At 35.2% G+C, this 17,159-nt stretch overlaps 1 protein-coding gene across 1 annotated transcript in view; it reads right to left on the reverse strand.

Annotated features, from left to right (window-relative positions):
* The window catches only part of JAK2 (Janus kinase 2), a 136,559-nt gene that overhangs the window by 67,782 nt on the left and 51,618 nt on the right, over nucleotides 1-17,159 (reverse strand). Inside the window, exons 3-5 of the mRNA XM_078151699.1 lie at nucleotides 14,732-14,984; nucleotides 8,582-8,705; nucleotides 4,674-4,791 (exon numbers count right to left, since the gene is read on the reverse strand). Of these exons, the coding sequence (XP_078007825.1) occupies nucleotides 4,674-4,791; nucleotides 8,582-8,705; nucleotides 14,732-14,951 (462 nt within the window). The 5' untranslated portion in view covers nucleotides 14,952-14,984. The remainder of the gene's footprint in view (nucleotides 1-4,673; nucleotides 4,792-8,581; nucleotides 8,706-14,731; nucleotides 14,985-17,159) is intronic.

The following is a 17,159-nucleotide window of genomic DNA, read 5'->3' on the forward strand; positions in this document are numbered from 1 at the left end:
ATATCTTGTGATTATCTCAACAGATATAGAAAAGGCCTTTGACAAAACACAACACTTATTACTATTAAAAACACTAGAAAGTATAGAAATATACTTTATTAAAATGATAAATTAGTATCTATCTAAAACCAAGAGCAAGTATTATTTGTTATACGGATAAGCTAGAAGCATTCCCAATACAATCAGGATAAAGCAAGAATGCCCATTATCACCACTATTATTCAATATTGTATTGAAAATGCTAGCTACAAACATGACAAAACAGGAAAATGATAAATGTTGGAGAAGATGTGGGAAAATTGGAACACTAATGCATTGTTGGTGGAGTTGTGAAATGATCCAACCATTTTAGAAAGCAATTTGGAATTATACCAAAAGGGCTATAAAAATGTGCATACCTTTGACCCAGCAATACCACTTCTAGGGCTGTATACCAAAGAGATCATAAAAATGTACATGTACAAAATGTTTACAGCAGCTCTTTCTGGGGTGGCAAAAAATTATAAATTGAGGGGATGTTCATCAGTTGGCGAATGGCTGAACAAGTTGTGGTATATGAATGTAATGGAATACGATTGTGCTATAAGAAATGATGAGCAAGGAGACTTCAGAAAAACCTGGAAAGACTTGTGTGGACTGATGCTGAGTGAAGTGAGCAGAACCAGGAGAACACTATATACAGTAACAGCCACATTTTAGGATGACTAACTTTGATAGACTTAGCTCTTCTCAGCAACGCAATGATCTAAAACATCTCCAAAAGTCTCATGATGGAAAATGCTATCCACCCCCAGAGAAAGAACTATGGAGTCTGAATGCATATCAAAGCATACTTTTTTGCTCTTTTTTTCCCTTCTTTTTTCTTTTGTTTCTACTTTCTTGTGGTTCCTCCTTTTGGTTCTAATTCTTTTTTACAACATGACTAATGTGAAAATATGTTTAAAAGGAATGTGTATGTACAGCCTATATCAGACTGCATGCTGTCTTGCGGAAGGATGAGGGGGAAGAAAATTTAAAACTCAAAGGTTATGGAAGTGAACATTGAAAACTAAAAATAAATTGATTATTTAAAAAAAGGAAATACTAGCTATGGCAATAAGAAAAGAAAAAATTAAGTGAAGGAATAAAAATAGACACTAAGGAAAGAAAACTATCACTTTTTGCAGATGATATGATAGTAGATTTAGAGAACCCTAGAGAATCAACCAAAAAACTGTTGAAACAATGAACAACTTCAGCAAAATTTCAGGATATAAAATGAACTCATGCAAATCATAAACATTTCTATGTATTGCTAACAAAAACCAGCAGGAAAAGATAGACAATTCCACTGAAAATAACTGCAAACAATATAAATTTGGAGTCTACCTGCCAAGATAAACCCAGGGACTCTATGAACACAATAACAACATGCTTTTAACACAAACAAAGATTTAAATAATTGGTGAAATATTCACTGGTCATGGGTAGACCCAGCCAATGTAATAAAAATGACAACTCTACCTAAATTAATTTACTTATTCAGTGCCATACTAATCAAAGTACCAAAAATTATTTTACATAGTTAGAAAAAATTACAAAATTAATCTGGAAGACCTAAAGGTCAAGAATATTGGAACAGATTAAAAAAAAAAGGTGAAGGAAGGTGGCCTAGCAATACCAGATTTCAAACTGTATTGCAAAGCAGTAATCATCAAAACAATCTGGTACTGGCTAAGAAATAGAGTGGTGGATCAGTGGATTAGATTAGGTACACAATACACAATAGTAAATGACCACAGTATCTAGAGTTTGGTAAATCCGAAGATCCAAACTTTGGGGACAAGAACTTCTCATTTGACAAAAATTGCTAGAAAACCAGACAGCACTTTAGCAGAAACTAGGCAGAGGCCAACATCAGACAAGTGATAGCTCACTTAAGAAAAGACAAGACAGGCCAGACAACAAAGGAAACTACTTGGAACAGTGTTGGGCCTAGAGTCAGGAAGACTCATCTTCCTGACTTAAAATTTGTTTCTTCTTTCTTGTGGCTCCTCCAATTAGTTCTAACTCTTCTTTACATCATCACTGATGTGAAAATATATTTAATATGAATGTATAAGTAGAACCTATATCAGATTGCATGCCATCTTGGGGAGCAAGAGGCAGAGGAAGGCACAGAAAATTTAAAACCCAAAATCTTATGGAAGTGAACGTTGAGAACTAAAAAAATAATTTTTAAAAAAGAAATAAAAATGAAAAAAATTCAATTTTAAATCTAGCAAATAAGTAAACTTGAGCCATGGTCACAAAATCATGTATGAAATTCAACTGAGGGGGAACATGGAGTAAATGTCAGATATTTTTTGCAGCATAAAAGTGAGAAAGAATGGAAAATTTTTTACTTCCCAATGGCCATTAACTTGCTAAGCCATCCTGTACATTTGATGAAGGGAGAAATAGGTCCCTTGAAGAAGTCGAGCAGAATTATATCCTGAGAAAAGATGAGGTCATTTGTGGCTACTACTTTACTTTCCCAAACTTGGTTTCCTAAAGAAAACCTGAAAATGTCTGACAAAACTGAAAGTGCATTTGTTTTTATGTACTCTGAGGAAAATACCACACAATGAAAAACTCTCTGGTCTTTGGGTTTTTGAATTATTCAAAGATGTTTAGTTAGCCCTTCAGTGATTCCACTAAGGCAGCCTAGTCTGTAGTACTTGCTTCAGGCTGTGGGCATTGATGCAATTTGAGGATGACTGGATTATCTTATTTCTTTTATAAAGCAAATAATAAGAGGAAAGTCATAAACGCCATCAACAACCAGGAAATATGTACAAGGCTATTCAAAGACTCACTTTGGAGTTTTCACTATGAAGTTACAATGCCAAGTTATATTCAGTTCCTCCCCCAAACTGATGACCTCTGCCATGGTTTCTTAGATAAAAGCGGGTAGTGGAAAGGGCTCTAACTCGGCACTAAGAATAGACATCTGGGCTCCACTCCCATTTCTAGGATTTACTACTTCATGGCAGACCATGTAGCCTCTGTGAGCCTCAGTTTCGTCATTTGTCAAACTGGGATTAACAACAGTATTATTGTGAGAATCAAATGAATAAAGAATGTATAGAACACTGTAACCTTGGAGCACTAAATGCCAAATGTTATTATTGAATAGTAAACATTTCAACTTTCATAAGTGCCTAATATAGCCTGACAATTACAGCTGGAGACATAGCGGAGAGAAGTCCTGGGCCTCGTATCAAGAAGACCTGGGTTCAAATCCAGTTTCAGACACTTCCTCTCTGTGGGACACTGGGCAAGTCACCCGACCACTGTTTGCCCATTTTCTTCAACTGTAAAATGGGGATAATAACTGCATTTACCCCACAGGGTTGTTTTAATACTAGGCCTTCTAAAAATGCTCATTCCCTTTCCTTCTCTCTCTCCCTTAGCTTTCCAGTAACTGCCAGCTAAAAAGCTGTGAATGCCACAACAGCAGGAAAAGAACCATGAAGAACAATGACTCTGCTATAGGCCATTACCAGAGACTAAAACAAAGATGTCCAGTGGGACTAAGGAGAGGAGTATGAATCTTTGTTAACTCCTTGGTTTTCTACCAGTGCCCCTTGGTGACCTGCCTGAAAAGTACTATTATCCCTAAGTTACTCTCATAATTTTTCTTAGTCTATTTAACTAGTTCATCAGGTATCAGAAAAAATAAATTTAAGCTATCAATGGAAAAACATTTGAATTAGTTTTTTAAATTCAAGACAGTAGATAGGAAAATACAAATGTTAAAAGTACTAAGTAGATAGTGCCATAGAATAAACACTGGTCCTGGAGTCAGAGGACCTGGGCTAAAATCCCATTTCTAACACCGAGAGTGGGACTTCTGAAATCCCACTTCTACTTGAGTGACCTTAGTTATGTCAACTAATCTCTATGGATTCTCAATTTCCTCATCTGTAAAATGAGGACCTTAAGCTAAATGGCCTCTGAGCACCCCTTATGCTCTAGAGCTATGTTCCTAGTAATGACCCTCATTTACACACACACATATATATATATATATATATATATATATATATATATATATATATATATATATATATATATATATATAATACTTTATTAATAAATGTGGTAGGCACAACTTTCAGAAAGTCTGAACTAGCCGTTCATGAATTTTCACACAATTCATAATTTTATGTGACTTACATTTTACTATCCATCCTTTAAAATGTCTGACAAGCATAAGGGATTATCTTGGTGGAAAAACAAAGCTCCTAAAATGTTTCACTGCCTTATTTTCAACCATTTGGAAAATAATTATGTGACTCCTCTATATGAGTCTGAAGACAGATTGCTGTAAAATCAAGATCACCTTTTTTGGGACCCTTCTTAAGAGTCTCTTATGTGTTAAAAGAAGTGGAGCAAAAAAGGAAAGAAATCAGAAAATTACATGCAGAACCAATTCAATGAGTCTTAGTAGACTTTGTGAAAATGTATTCTATTATCTACAACTTTCAGGCAAAAAATAAAGCTAATAATGTACTACTCTGCATCTGCTGACTAAGGCAGGGGCCAATTTTGCTTCTCCATGAAGTTGGCTCTGATTAAAGAACACACAAAAGAAAAAAGTTTATGAAATCATAAAAAAACACAGAGACAATGGGGGGAAAAAAGCATACCTGAGCAAAAAGGTATGACATGACAAAGTTATCAAGAAGAGGGGCCTCTGCACCTCGAGATATTCCATACCGATATGTTCTATTACTTCCATTACAATACCAATGAGGAAAGTAAAACCTAGGAAAAAGACAATTAAGAGCAGTGAGTTCACTTTCAACTGATATGAACACAGTTAATATCTCAGTGTTTTGAAGAATGAGATCTTTTTTTAAATGGATGTACCAGCACAAGTAGATATGAATAATTACATATTATGAACAATAATGATAATTTTAACCATAGTTTTTAACGCTGTACCTTTTAAGAGGATATCTGAGAGGAAGAAGGGTGGATGAGAAAATGTCAATCTAGTTAGAAAACCTGAAGAACATTTATGAGCATAAGTATTACCAGGACTTTACTAAACTTAAGAGCTGGAAAAGACCTTAGAGATTATCTTGGCCTTAAGGCCACCTGTAAGTCCTCAAGTGTGGCCCTTTGACTGAATTCAAACTTCAGTGAACAAATCCCCTTAAGGGACCTAGAGGGCCACATGTGGTCTCAAGGCTACCCTGACTAGTCCAACCCCTTCATGTGAGGAAACTGAGGGAGGCTAAGACCAAAATCACACAGGAAGTAAAAGGTAAAGGAGGAATTTGAACTCAGGTCCCACTACCTAAACTACAAGTTCAGGACTCCAACAATTTTTCTCCTACAAATTTTGTGAATAAGTTAAAAAAATTCTGCTATTTACAACATAGATAACTATATGAATGGCTACCTTTTTGCTCTTTGCCAGACATGCTGTAATATTTCTAAATGTACAATGTTAAAAGCAATGGCCAGAAGACCAAGGTGCAAGACCTAACGTATGTGAATACAAATGTCAAAGGAGACTGAGACATTTCTAGCAAGGCCTGACAACCCTTGAAATCTCCTCCCCTCTCTGCTTCCTGCTACCTGCAATTCCACACATAACAATCTCTTTAGTTTAAAATTTTGATCACAATTGATAAATGAGCATTTTTGAGATATATAACACTAGAAAATATTGTCATTCCAAGGGAATGAAGGACTTGGGAGTAAACTGGAACAGGGAAAGAAAGGATGAAAGGAATTAAGAGAGAGAGAAAGAAAACATGGGAGAGAAAGATAAAGAAGAAAATACTGTCTTAGAGTACTGAAAACTTCCATCCTCTGTCTATGTGTTCCCTGATGTCTGGAAAGCAATGCTTCTTTATTTTTCCCTCTCAAAATCCTTTTCCTTTTGGGTTTAGCTCAAGAGCCACCTCCTCTCTACAGCCTTCTCTGATTCTGGCTCTTAACTCCACATCAGCTTCTTGGTGCTTTCTTTGTCTGGCTCCAGAGGCAGAATTAGAAGCAAGGAGAGTAAGCAAATTTAAGTCTGATACAAGAAGAAAACTCCCTAAGAATTAACCATGCACAAATGGAGCCGGCTGCCTCACAAGGTAGTATATTAGCCTCCCCCTCAAGCAAAGATTGGATGTCTGCTTCTCTGGTACTTGTAGAAGGGATTCTTTAGCAGGTATGGCTCACAGCAACACAGTTAGAGATAAAAATAGACATTCAAAGTTATCTAGTTCAAGTCCCTCATTTCACTGTTGAGGAACTAGATAGCCAAGAGGGCCTTTCTGCTCTGAGGTTTGGTGACTACTCAAATTACCTGATATTACAATTATTTACATGTATTTCTCCAGTAGAATGTTAGCTCCTTAAGGGGAAGAGCCCTTTTGTATATTTGTATGCTCAGTATCTTGTACCCAGTAGCCACTTATTAAATGTTGTTTACTGAATTGAACTGAGAGAACAAAAAGGGAATGGAAGCAAACACGCTTTGTTTAAGGCTGGACCTATGAAACTGTTACCACCTATGAGATCTTAGGTAAGTAATTTAACTTCTCTGGGTTTGTTTCCAATGGTAAAATGAAACATTTGGACCAAATTTGAAGTCCCATCCAACTTTAAATCTACAATTCTGTTAAAAAAAAAGTGGTCACTATTATTGTTATAAGTTGTTCTTGTGCATGCTAAATTAACATTTTGCAGATTTTTTAAAAATGATGAGCTGATTTATTCAAAGAACATAAAAACTACTGTTTGCTAAAGAAGCTGCAGAATTCTAACCTTACACCATTAACATTTTTGATAGAAAGCATTTAGTAGCTACTTGCAAATGTTGTGACTACAGAAGCTTCTTTCAATAGTTTTGTTGTTGTTCTGTTGTTTCCAGTCATGTCAGACTCTGTGAACCCATCTGGGGTTTTCCTGGCAAAGATACTGGAGTGGTTTGCTATTTCCTTCTCTACTTCATGTACAGATGAGGAAACTGAGGCAAAAGGGTTCAGTGACTTGTCCAGAGTCACATAACTAGAAAGTGTCTGAGGCCAGATTGGAACTCAGGAAGATGAGTCTTCTTGACTCTAGGCCCAGCACTCTATCTACTGCGCCACCCAACTGCCCAATAATAGAAGTCTGTATTCCACAAAATAAAAACACCAAAACAAAAACTTGTTTTCAGTCATTTTCATATTGAAATTTTATTTTAGAATTCTAGCCTTGAAATGGTCTCCCTTTTTTTACTAAACACAAATAATATCAATAGCATGAAAAGAAATACAAACTCCCTCAATAATTGTCATTTTATAAACAGCATAAGTCATAGAAGCTCCAAGACACAAATCTACGTTATCTTATAGGTGCATGTATGTGTGTGTGTTGAACACATATGGGTGCTTGTTGGATTGTGTATATGTGTATATACGCATGTACATATTTCTGTTTATAAACACATACATACTTCATGCATTCAGTAATTATCTGCTAAGTGCCAAACACTGTGCATACAAAGACAGAAACAAGATAGCCTCTGCTCTATTAAATATGAGCAGTAAAACAGACATAAACAATTTCCATGGGAAGGCAGGAGCAACTGTCAGGATAAAGAAGCTAGGATCGATCCTCTGAGATGAAGCAAACGAATTTCAGGAATGGGGGTGGGGAGGGAGGATATAGCCTATGTAGGCACAGAGACTTTCTGACCTCTCATTTGATGGCTGACATGCCTGACCCCCTCATCCCTGCTAGACATTCTCTAGTTTATTATGTCTCCCTGCTCCATGAGAGCCTGAGTTGTTTAATTTTTGTCTTTGCGTCCCCAGGATCTAGCTAGATTCCTGGATGGCAAGTGCTTATGAATGGAGGGATTGATTGATTACATGTTCGTCCTCTCACTCCCAGTAGAAAGTAAGCTAGATGAAGTTAGCAACTGTCTCTTTAAAAATTCTGAATCCCCAGCTGCTAGCACAGCTTCTGGTGCAGAGTGGGCATAAATAAGTGCTTGCTGAATTCAGCTTGGATGTCTAAAAGACAACTGCTTGGAGAGGTCCACTAGAAAGTTGTTGACTTGGTTTGTAAGATGAGGACAGAAACTACGGCTGAATATGCAGATCTCAGAGTTGTAGATACATGATGTCATATTTTGCTAAATAGCATGTAATAAATGCTACTTGAATTTAAAACAGCCAAAAATTCATCTTTTCCTCGTGAATTACTTGTTCTGAAAAGGGAGGGTCCATGTGGAACTTTATTTTATAACTCAAAGCACCTGTTTTTATGGAAGATGTTCTCTATCCTGTGAACTTTCAGCACTGTTACCTGCCTTACCAGGTTATGTTTCCACAACTATAGTCATAAATGTTGAACCCTCAGTCACCTCCAAAATGCAATTAGCCACAAAATTTGATTCCTAGACAATTCTAATTAACCAATTTTTACTGTTTTACACAAAAGGATTAAGATCTGATTTGTTTTCTATTGTTTAGTACCTTAATTTTTGTAATTAATTTGAAAATTTGTCATCCCTCTCCCCATCACATAAAACATTTCACTATCTTATTTGGAGAAGTACCTTATTCGGTAGAGTACATTGAACCTGGTTGCCTCATCTACATGAAAGACATGGTTCAGAGGATGCCAGATCCTGTCAGTTTCACTCATTAAAGCAAACATATTATGATAGACAGGTGTGATACCTAGGAAAACAGAAAAATTATTATAGCTATTGTTCAATATAAATAGGAAATAAAAAATATATATGTTTTAAATTTCTAATTTGCAGTGATGAGATGTGCATACATTAAAGTATTTAAAAGACCAAATATTCATCATTCTGGAAACTAGCATGGCAGTCAATGGCAGCTCAAATTGTCTCAAATACCATTAATTTTCTGCATTCTATTGTATATAGGAAAACACGGAATGGGAAGCAAAGTTTAACCTGTGGTTGCAGTTAAAATTGGATAAAAGAATATCTGATTTTTCAAGTAATAATTGTTTTTGATACACAATAAAAAAAACTCTAGGAAGAAGGATATATTGCTTGATAAGAAGAGAGATGAGAGGCAAGAAAACATACTTTTACAATTGATTAAAGCATTAACAAATTGCAATAACCATAATATGACAAAAGCATGAATTATATTGTTTCATTTTAAAAAGATTAATCACAATCTGCTTAATATATTCATAAATGAAATAGTCATTTTAAATTCTGTTTAAACCTATAACTGATACAATAGATTCAAGGACAATTCATTAAATATAAATATGAAATCACAGAATTACAATCAAGGCAGATATCACTGTAGTATAGATTTAAGAATAAAATTTAAATATTGTACAGAAAAACATTTTTGCTTGTTATTAATGTACATTAAGGTTACTTTGTATATAGGTAGTCAAATTATTTTAAATATGTATTGTCAATATAATGAGCTTTTCCAACAAGGTTCCAAAGAGTGATAATATATCTTAAGATGAGAGTATATAATTTATGTAACTGACAAAACAGAGCCTGTTCTAAATACAAATACAAATGATGGGGGTTGAGTGGGGCGGGGAGGTGCATATATCTCTTTAAATTACTATATGATAGACAACTCAACATAATACTACTAATAACCACCACCACCACATACTTGTTGATAGCTTTAAGGACTGCAAAACATTTTTCTTCCAGAAATCCTTTATGGTAGTAGAAGTTTGATTATTCTCATCTACTACAGGAGAAACCTGGTTTCTAAGAAGTTAAGTGACTTGCCCATGGTCAGAGAGATCTAGTGTCTAAGGAAAGACAGAGAAGTCTCTGGGGTAACAAAGGTTATGACAGTGGACTACAAATCTGGCATATTCTAAAAAGTCTTTGAATAAGATTCAAACAGCAGAATACTTTTTTGTAAGGACCAGCCCAGGCAAGTGCAGAGAAGTTTCTTATTAGAAGGCTGAACATGAGGTTATCAACTTTTTGGTCATATTAAATGGCCCTCAGTCCTGTGTGACTCTTCTTCTGGAAATGGCTGTGAAATGGTATTTAAAAAAGCACAAAAAACTCTCGGAACCACAAATTTAACATCTACAAATCTTAATGTATTTGCTGGTACTCAACACAACTTCTTTGCCTAATGAGCACACTACTTAAGGAAATAAATCATATCTATGCTGATATTCTTGTTAAAAATAAAACCTGTAACATATGCAAGTTGTTGGTAAATGGAAGGATAGCTCTGCTTCTCCTTATATGGGGGGAAAAAGGTGTTGGTTTCATCTTGTATCCAAAGGCAACAAGAAATATAACTTCATGGGACACAGTCTCTCCTTGCAGCAATCCTCATGAGAATAAGCGGACCAAAAAGATAACTGTGGCTCACATGTAAATATCCATGCCTGTACTCATTCCAGACTTCTTCTCTTCTTCCTCATCCTCCTTTCTTTTCTGCCCCCTCCCCACTTTCCAGCTCTCCTATTATCTTGTCTTCTCCATTAGAATGTTGTTCTTCCTTCATTTTTAAAGATCAATGACATCATGAATAACTGATGTCTTGACTTGCATGCGAATTGGATTTAAGTGAAGCAGAGTGACACAGAGTGTCAGTCTCACTCTCTTCTTCAGTCATCAGTGTTCAGTGACAAGACAAAAGATAGGACAAATAGTGACAGCCTAGGATGCAGTGGATGACCTTGGTATTTTCAGTGTCTTACCAACTCTAAGCACTCCACAGTACTTGCTTCAAGGCCACTGGAATAAATTGTTTTCATCTGCCCACTCAATTGGGAAAAGTCTTCATATGCTTGGCATAGGCATCCCTCTAACTCAACAGCAAGTTTAAAGCCTGTCAACTACCCTTCATTAGAATATAAACTCCTTGATGGTAGGGATTATTTTGTTTACTTCTATTTGAATCTTCAGAGCTCAACTGAGTCAAGTCAATAAGCATTTAGTAAGCCTTTACTGTGTGCCTGTTTTTACCTTTGTGTGGGAATATAAAGAAAGACAAAAACAGTTTCTGCCCTCAAGGAGTAAGGTAGTAGTGCCTGGTATATAGTAAATGATTACTCTATCTATTATATAATTAAAAAGAAAAGCACATGGTAGATAGGAGAGAACTACAGTTTCATGTATGTCCTTTTTCTTTTCTACAATGCATATGAAAATGGCTGTTTTATTTTGTACTGTTAAAAACAGAACAAATTTTTAAAAAAAAGAAAAAAGGAACACCTGCTATATTTGTCCAGAAGATGCTCCTCTGTATTTTCTGCTTCTTAAAATTCAGTTTCTTTGGGCAGTTTTCAAAACTAGAAATCAAAGCTTTATTTCCAACTGAAAGAGCACTTAGGAGAATAGTGTGCTTTGCTGGGGGAAGGGGAGAAGGTATTTACAACTTCAGAAGTGTCTGCTAGGGCTTTTCCTTAAAAGAAAGCTTTTAATGCATACAAGGGTGCCTTACACTTACCTGAATTAATCCTCAATTTTTTTTTTTTTGGTTTTAAATAACAGTCTGCAAATTCAGGCTATCAACTGAAAAATTTTAATTTGTACTTCATTAGATTTAAGATAATTTGATAAGGGAATGGTTTTACTAAGCAAAATGATGATGCAATGGACATTCTAAGATAAATTATTAACTACATACATTGGCAATGTCATTACTATTCATCAAAGTGAGTTTAACTGGTTATTTTGTAAGTAGGGAGAAAAGTGTATGAAAATTGTCAAGGTAAAAGGAGACAAGGTTGTGAAGGACTTTAAGTACTAAACAGAGGATTTTATATTTGACCCTGGAGGTAACAGGCAGCCACTGAAGTTTATTGAGCAGGGGGAAGAGAGTGTTTTAAGAAGATCACTTTGCCAGCTGAGCACAGGATAGGTTAAAAAGGGGAAAGATGAGGCAGGGAGACAAACTAGAAGGGTAGTTCAATAGTCTAGACAAAAAGTGATGAGAACCAGTGCCAGGGTGTCAGTTGTGTGAAAGGAAAAGAGGGGATATAAAGAGATGTTGTTGTGAAGATGGAAATGATAAGACCTGATAACAGACTGTCTATGTGGGGTGAGTGGAGGAGAGGAGATGAATATGACATTGAGGTAATAAGCGTGGGTGAGTGGGAGGATGGTGATACCTTTAACAGTAAGAGGGAAGTTCAATAGAGAAGAGGGTTTGGGGTCAAAGATAATGAGTGCCAAAGTCTATGGCAGGGAACAAATGAAGAGAGAAACTACAAAAAAGAATTTGCAAATTAAATCAACTTTGATATTCAGTGACTTTAATACAAAGTGGGCAAAGAGGCTCAAGCTCAAAAAATGGAAAAAGCTAAATGTTTACACTACACAGAAGTCTGCACTTAAAGAGCATAAATATTTTTTATTTTGAAGCAAATTTTTATTGATAAACTTTTGTTTATACATCACCTGTATCTCTCCCCTTACTTCATCTCAGAATTCTATTTTTTTTTTAAAAAGTCAAAGGGAAGAGAATAAAAATCCACAAAATTGATCAATACATAAGAAAAAAATCTGAAACACTTCTACAAAGGGATGAGGGGAGATGTTTTCCATGAACAGTTTCTTTTTAGATGAGAGGTGATACATGTTAGACATGGTGAATACCAATTGAGGGGTGGGCAAAGAGATATCAGACCTACAACACAGTTGGCATACAGAATTCTAATAAAGAAATTCCGTGGAGAAATGCAAACTGCCATCAACTCTGTAATTCAGTCTAAGAGAAGTTAAATGATTTTCTCAGGGTCACACAGCCATTATACATAAGAGGTAGCGCTTGGTGGACTTTGAGGACAATTCTCCACCACTCTCCCTAAGCTTCTCCTAAACACCAAATTATATCATAGAAAATGAAAACTAATGTATCTTGGCCAGGAAAAGAATGGTTCTAGATGCAGGTGTTACTTTTGAATAATCTGTATATAATACAGATTATAGACCAAACAAAGAGTCAGAACAAAGAGCAAAATCAGCACTAAATTAGAAGATAAAAATGGAGGATATGAAGAGTGATCAAAGCAGCTGTCTATCTTGACCTATTTTTAAAAACAGCTGCCAAAGAGGCAGCCAAAAAAGCCTAGAAACTCACTTCAGTCAGCAAACTCTTGATCTTCTTGTTAAACAGAGAAATATAGTAGCTGAGAGCAACACAGATTTAGATTATAAAGTCATTTGTAAAAAATATTAAGTAGCATCACTTCCAATAGGAAGAATGGTAATAAGGAAAATTAACTTTATAGAAAGTTTAGTATGAGATTCAAATAAGTCAAACTATCTTAGTCCCATCTAAAGATGAAACTGGAATGGGAGAAATGGTTGAAAATGGAAATATTGTTATTTCAATAACTACTGCATTTCAACAACAGTAGAACTACTACATATCAGCTCCCAATGTGTTGTATGAGGAAGTACTAAAGAAAACCAAAACGACTAAAATAGTCATACTGAGTACGCAGAGAAGGGTCTGTGCTAGAGGCAACATGAATTTAAGGGCACTGATTTTAAGGACAGATATCTACATATATGAAAGAAAGGAAAACACTAAATGACTGGGGGAAATGACAGATGTTATTTATACTAAAAAAGGTGATTGTGAGGATACTAACAAATTTAACCCATAAGCCTACTTTCATATTGTTATAAAATCTCCATGAGAAAATATTATCAAGCCCTGCAGAACTGCAGAAATCTACATGACTCAAAAGAGCAAAAGCCTAAATAACAACATAAGAAAAATCAAGTGGCTGAAGAATGTCTATTGTGTGTCCAGAATATGCTACACATAGTTGAATGGACCATTTATTGAAGGTGGTTCCCCCATTAGACTATAAGCTCCTTGAAGACAGGGACTGTCTTTTGCCATTTTTTGTGTCCCAAGAGCTTACCACAGTGCTTAGCACATAACACGAGCTTAATAAATTTCACTGAATTGAAATGGAGTTGGTCCTCATATAGAAATGGGCAACTCCTTGCCTTATAGTGTTGTCCCTGTCCTTGTGGCTTTACTTGAAAGCCTGAAATACTCTGAAATCCTGCCCATTCTTCAAGATCCAGATCAAATCACATCTGTCAGAAAATTTCCACTATTCCCCTACCTCATACCTCAATCTCAGTTGAAAATTATCTTTCTCTCCTTAGACTTCGTATAACGTAAGCCTATACTGTATTATATTATTATATAAGGTTATGAGGAACAAACGAGATAACACGAAAAGTGCTTTGCAAATCTTAATGAACAACATCAATGTCAATGATTATCACCATTATTTTCTATTCAGTATTGTACTAGTATATTTACTATCCAGTTATCTAATAATATGTCTATATTTATTGCCTTCCCTCTATCCTGAACTAACAGCTCTGTGAGAGCAAAGATGTGTTTTAATCCATTCCAGTGATCACTTACTTAATCTATATTGTATCTATCTTGGCATACAGTCATTTAATACAAAGCTGTTGAATGTTTAATAAATATCCCTACTTCTTACTGTTATCAACGTAGCCATCTCTAACAGTCCCTGTCTCTCACACCTCCAAATCTGCGGTAAGCAAGCTTGTTTTCAATAAAGTGAAACTATGGCCCCTAGGGATTAAGTGACTTGGTCCAATGTCACACAGTTAGTAAAGAGAACAGCAGGGATTTGAATTGAAGACCTCCAAATCCTATACTCTATATTAACACACTTAAAGTGACTATCTATTAATTGCCTCTTTTATACTTACCACAAGCTTTACAAGCAGCAACACAAATTTCCTCAGCAATATATTCCCCAACTGGAAAGTGTAAATAATCTCCTTCAGCCTTCCCAAGAGAGTGGTAAAGATAGACCTGAAGAACTGGCTCTATCTGCTTCAAAGTATCATCATTCCCAGGAATATCTCCATTTTGGTGGGTAGAAGATGTGCCCGATCCCTCCATTTCTGTCATGGTGAGGCAAGCCATTCCAGTGCTGAATTTTCTTTAGTGTATTTATGCCTTTAAGAAAAAATAAACAAAATCACAAATGAAACCAATAAGGCTAATGCCATCGTTGAACACAAACTCCTTGAAGACAGTCTAGCGTCATAATCAAATCATTAACTTTTAGTCAGTTACTAAAGAACAATTAGGCTTTATCTTTAACCTGCCCTCAAGGGGCTCACCTACCAGGTGGAGAGAATAAACATGTAAAATGGGGAGGGCGAGTTTTGAATAATAAATAAGACAGCAACAGAAGAAATGTCACAAAGACAGGTTGTGACTGTCATATACAGACAATGACTGTCAATGGTTAGAGGAGGAAGAGAACTTTATGCTGAGGTCTTTTCCTTTGTGAGCAAACAGTTTCAAAGAGTACAAGGTATTTGGGAACATTCATATAAAGTCAATCTTTTCTCCTAACCTAAAAAGCATGAAAGCGGAAAGAAGGATACCCCCCAAAAAAAAGAAAGTGAAGATGAATTAGATGTTGCTAGAACAGGAAAAAAAACTGAATTAGCAATAAACTTTGAAATTGTACTTGGAAAGTTATATGCTAAATAGAAAGAATATAATTGCATTTAAAAGTGATCATAAAAGATAAAATTGCCAATTTGGCTTAAATAAAATTAAAAGGGCTTTGCACAAATAAATGCAGACAAGACAGGAAGAGAAATTTTCAGTTGGATAAAAATCTTTACACTAAATATGATTAAAATACAGTATTCAAAATATATAAGGCATTGGCATAAACTTACAAGACCAGATCCTTTCCCCAACAGAACAAAGGATGTGATCAGAGAGTTTTCAGAAGAAATGCAAATGATCAAAACCACATGTTTTAAATCAAATATAAGACATATGAATTAAAATAATTCTGATTTTTAATCTCATACCCATCAAAATTAGCAAAAAATAAAATAAATAGCCATAATCACTGATGGACTGGCTTGAGAAGACAGATATACCAATATATTCTTGGTGGAATGAAAAATTAATTCAAACATTCTAGAAGAAAATGTGGAACTATACTAGAAAAGAGATTAAACATTTCAGACCCTCTGACCCAATATTTCCAAGCACTTAACCTAAGGAAGTCAAAGACAGAGGGAATGTAAACAGAAATATTTTCATTAGCACTTTTTTTGTGGTAACAAGAAACTAGAAATAAAATGAATACTTGTTTGTCTCAATAGATGAGTATATAAATGTAACCAAACGTTCTTATGTCATAAGAAATTATACATATGAAGATTAAAGAAACTTGGAAAAACAGATACAAAGTGATTCAGAATAAAGTAAGCAAAAGTAAAAGAACAATTTAAACAATAAACACAATAATGTTGCAAACAAAAATGACACTAAAAGATATCAGAATTCTGATTGATGTACTGATCTATCTTGACTTGAGAGGACAAATGAAGAAACTTTTCTCCCCCTGGTAAAACTGTTATAGATTATCCATCTGAGACTATAATCAAATGAGTTAAGTTTCTTCAATGGCACCTCTTCAATAGCATGGTCATCTAGAGATCTGTGTTGTTTCTTTGTTAAAAAAGAAAAGGAGTAGGGTGGAGGTTGGGAAATAACAGTGATAACTTTTTAATGTATCAGTAAAATATTAGACAAGACAAAAAGACCTTGGACTTGAGTCAGATGACCTAGATCCAAATCCCAGCTATTCCACTCAATATAGCTGGGTGACCTTAAGTTAATTAACTTCTCAGAGCTTCAATTTGCTGATCTGTATAATGAGGGGATTGGACTAGATGGTTTCCAAGGTCTATTCTAGCTTTACATTTTGTGACTCTATAATTGTTTTCTGTTTTCATTAGAGGAAAAAAAAATAATTCCATGGGGGCAGCTAGATGGCACAGTGGATAGAGCACCGGCCCTGTAGTCAGGAGGACCTGAGTTCAAATCCAATCTCAAACCAAACACTTGATACTTACTAGCTGTGTGACCCTGGGCAAGTCACTTAACCCCAATTGTCTAAAAATTAAAAAAAATTAAAAAATCAATTCCTAATGAAAATATATAATTTATTGACAATTCCACATTTGCTGATGACACACATGATAACGTACTTTAAAAATCTTGCAGAATCAGCAAAAAAAAATGAGACAATTTCAGTAAAGTAGCAGAAATCAAAATAAAGCCACAAAAATCAAATACATTTCTCTATAGTAATTT

Source organism: Phascolarctos cinereus, unplaced genomic scaffold (assembly GCF_003287225.1).
Source record: "Phascolarctos cinereus isolate Bilbo 61053 unplaced genomic scaffold, phaCin_HiC Scaffold_4;HRSCAF=312, whole genome shotgun sequence".
NCBI lineage: Eukaryota > Metazoa > Chordata > Mammalia > Diprotodontia > Phascolarctidae > Phascolarctos > Phascolarctos cinereus.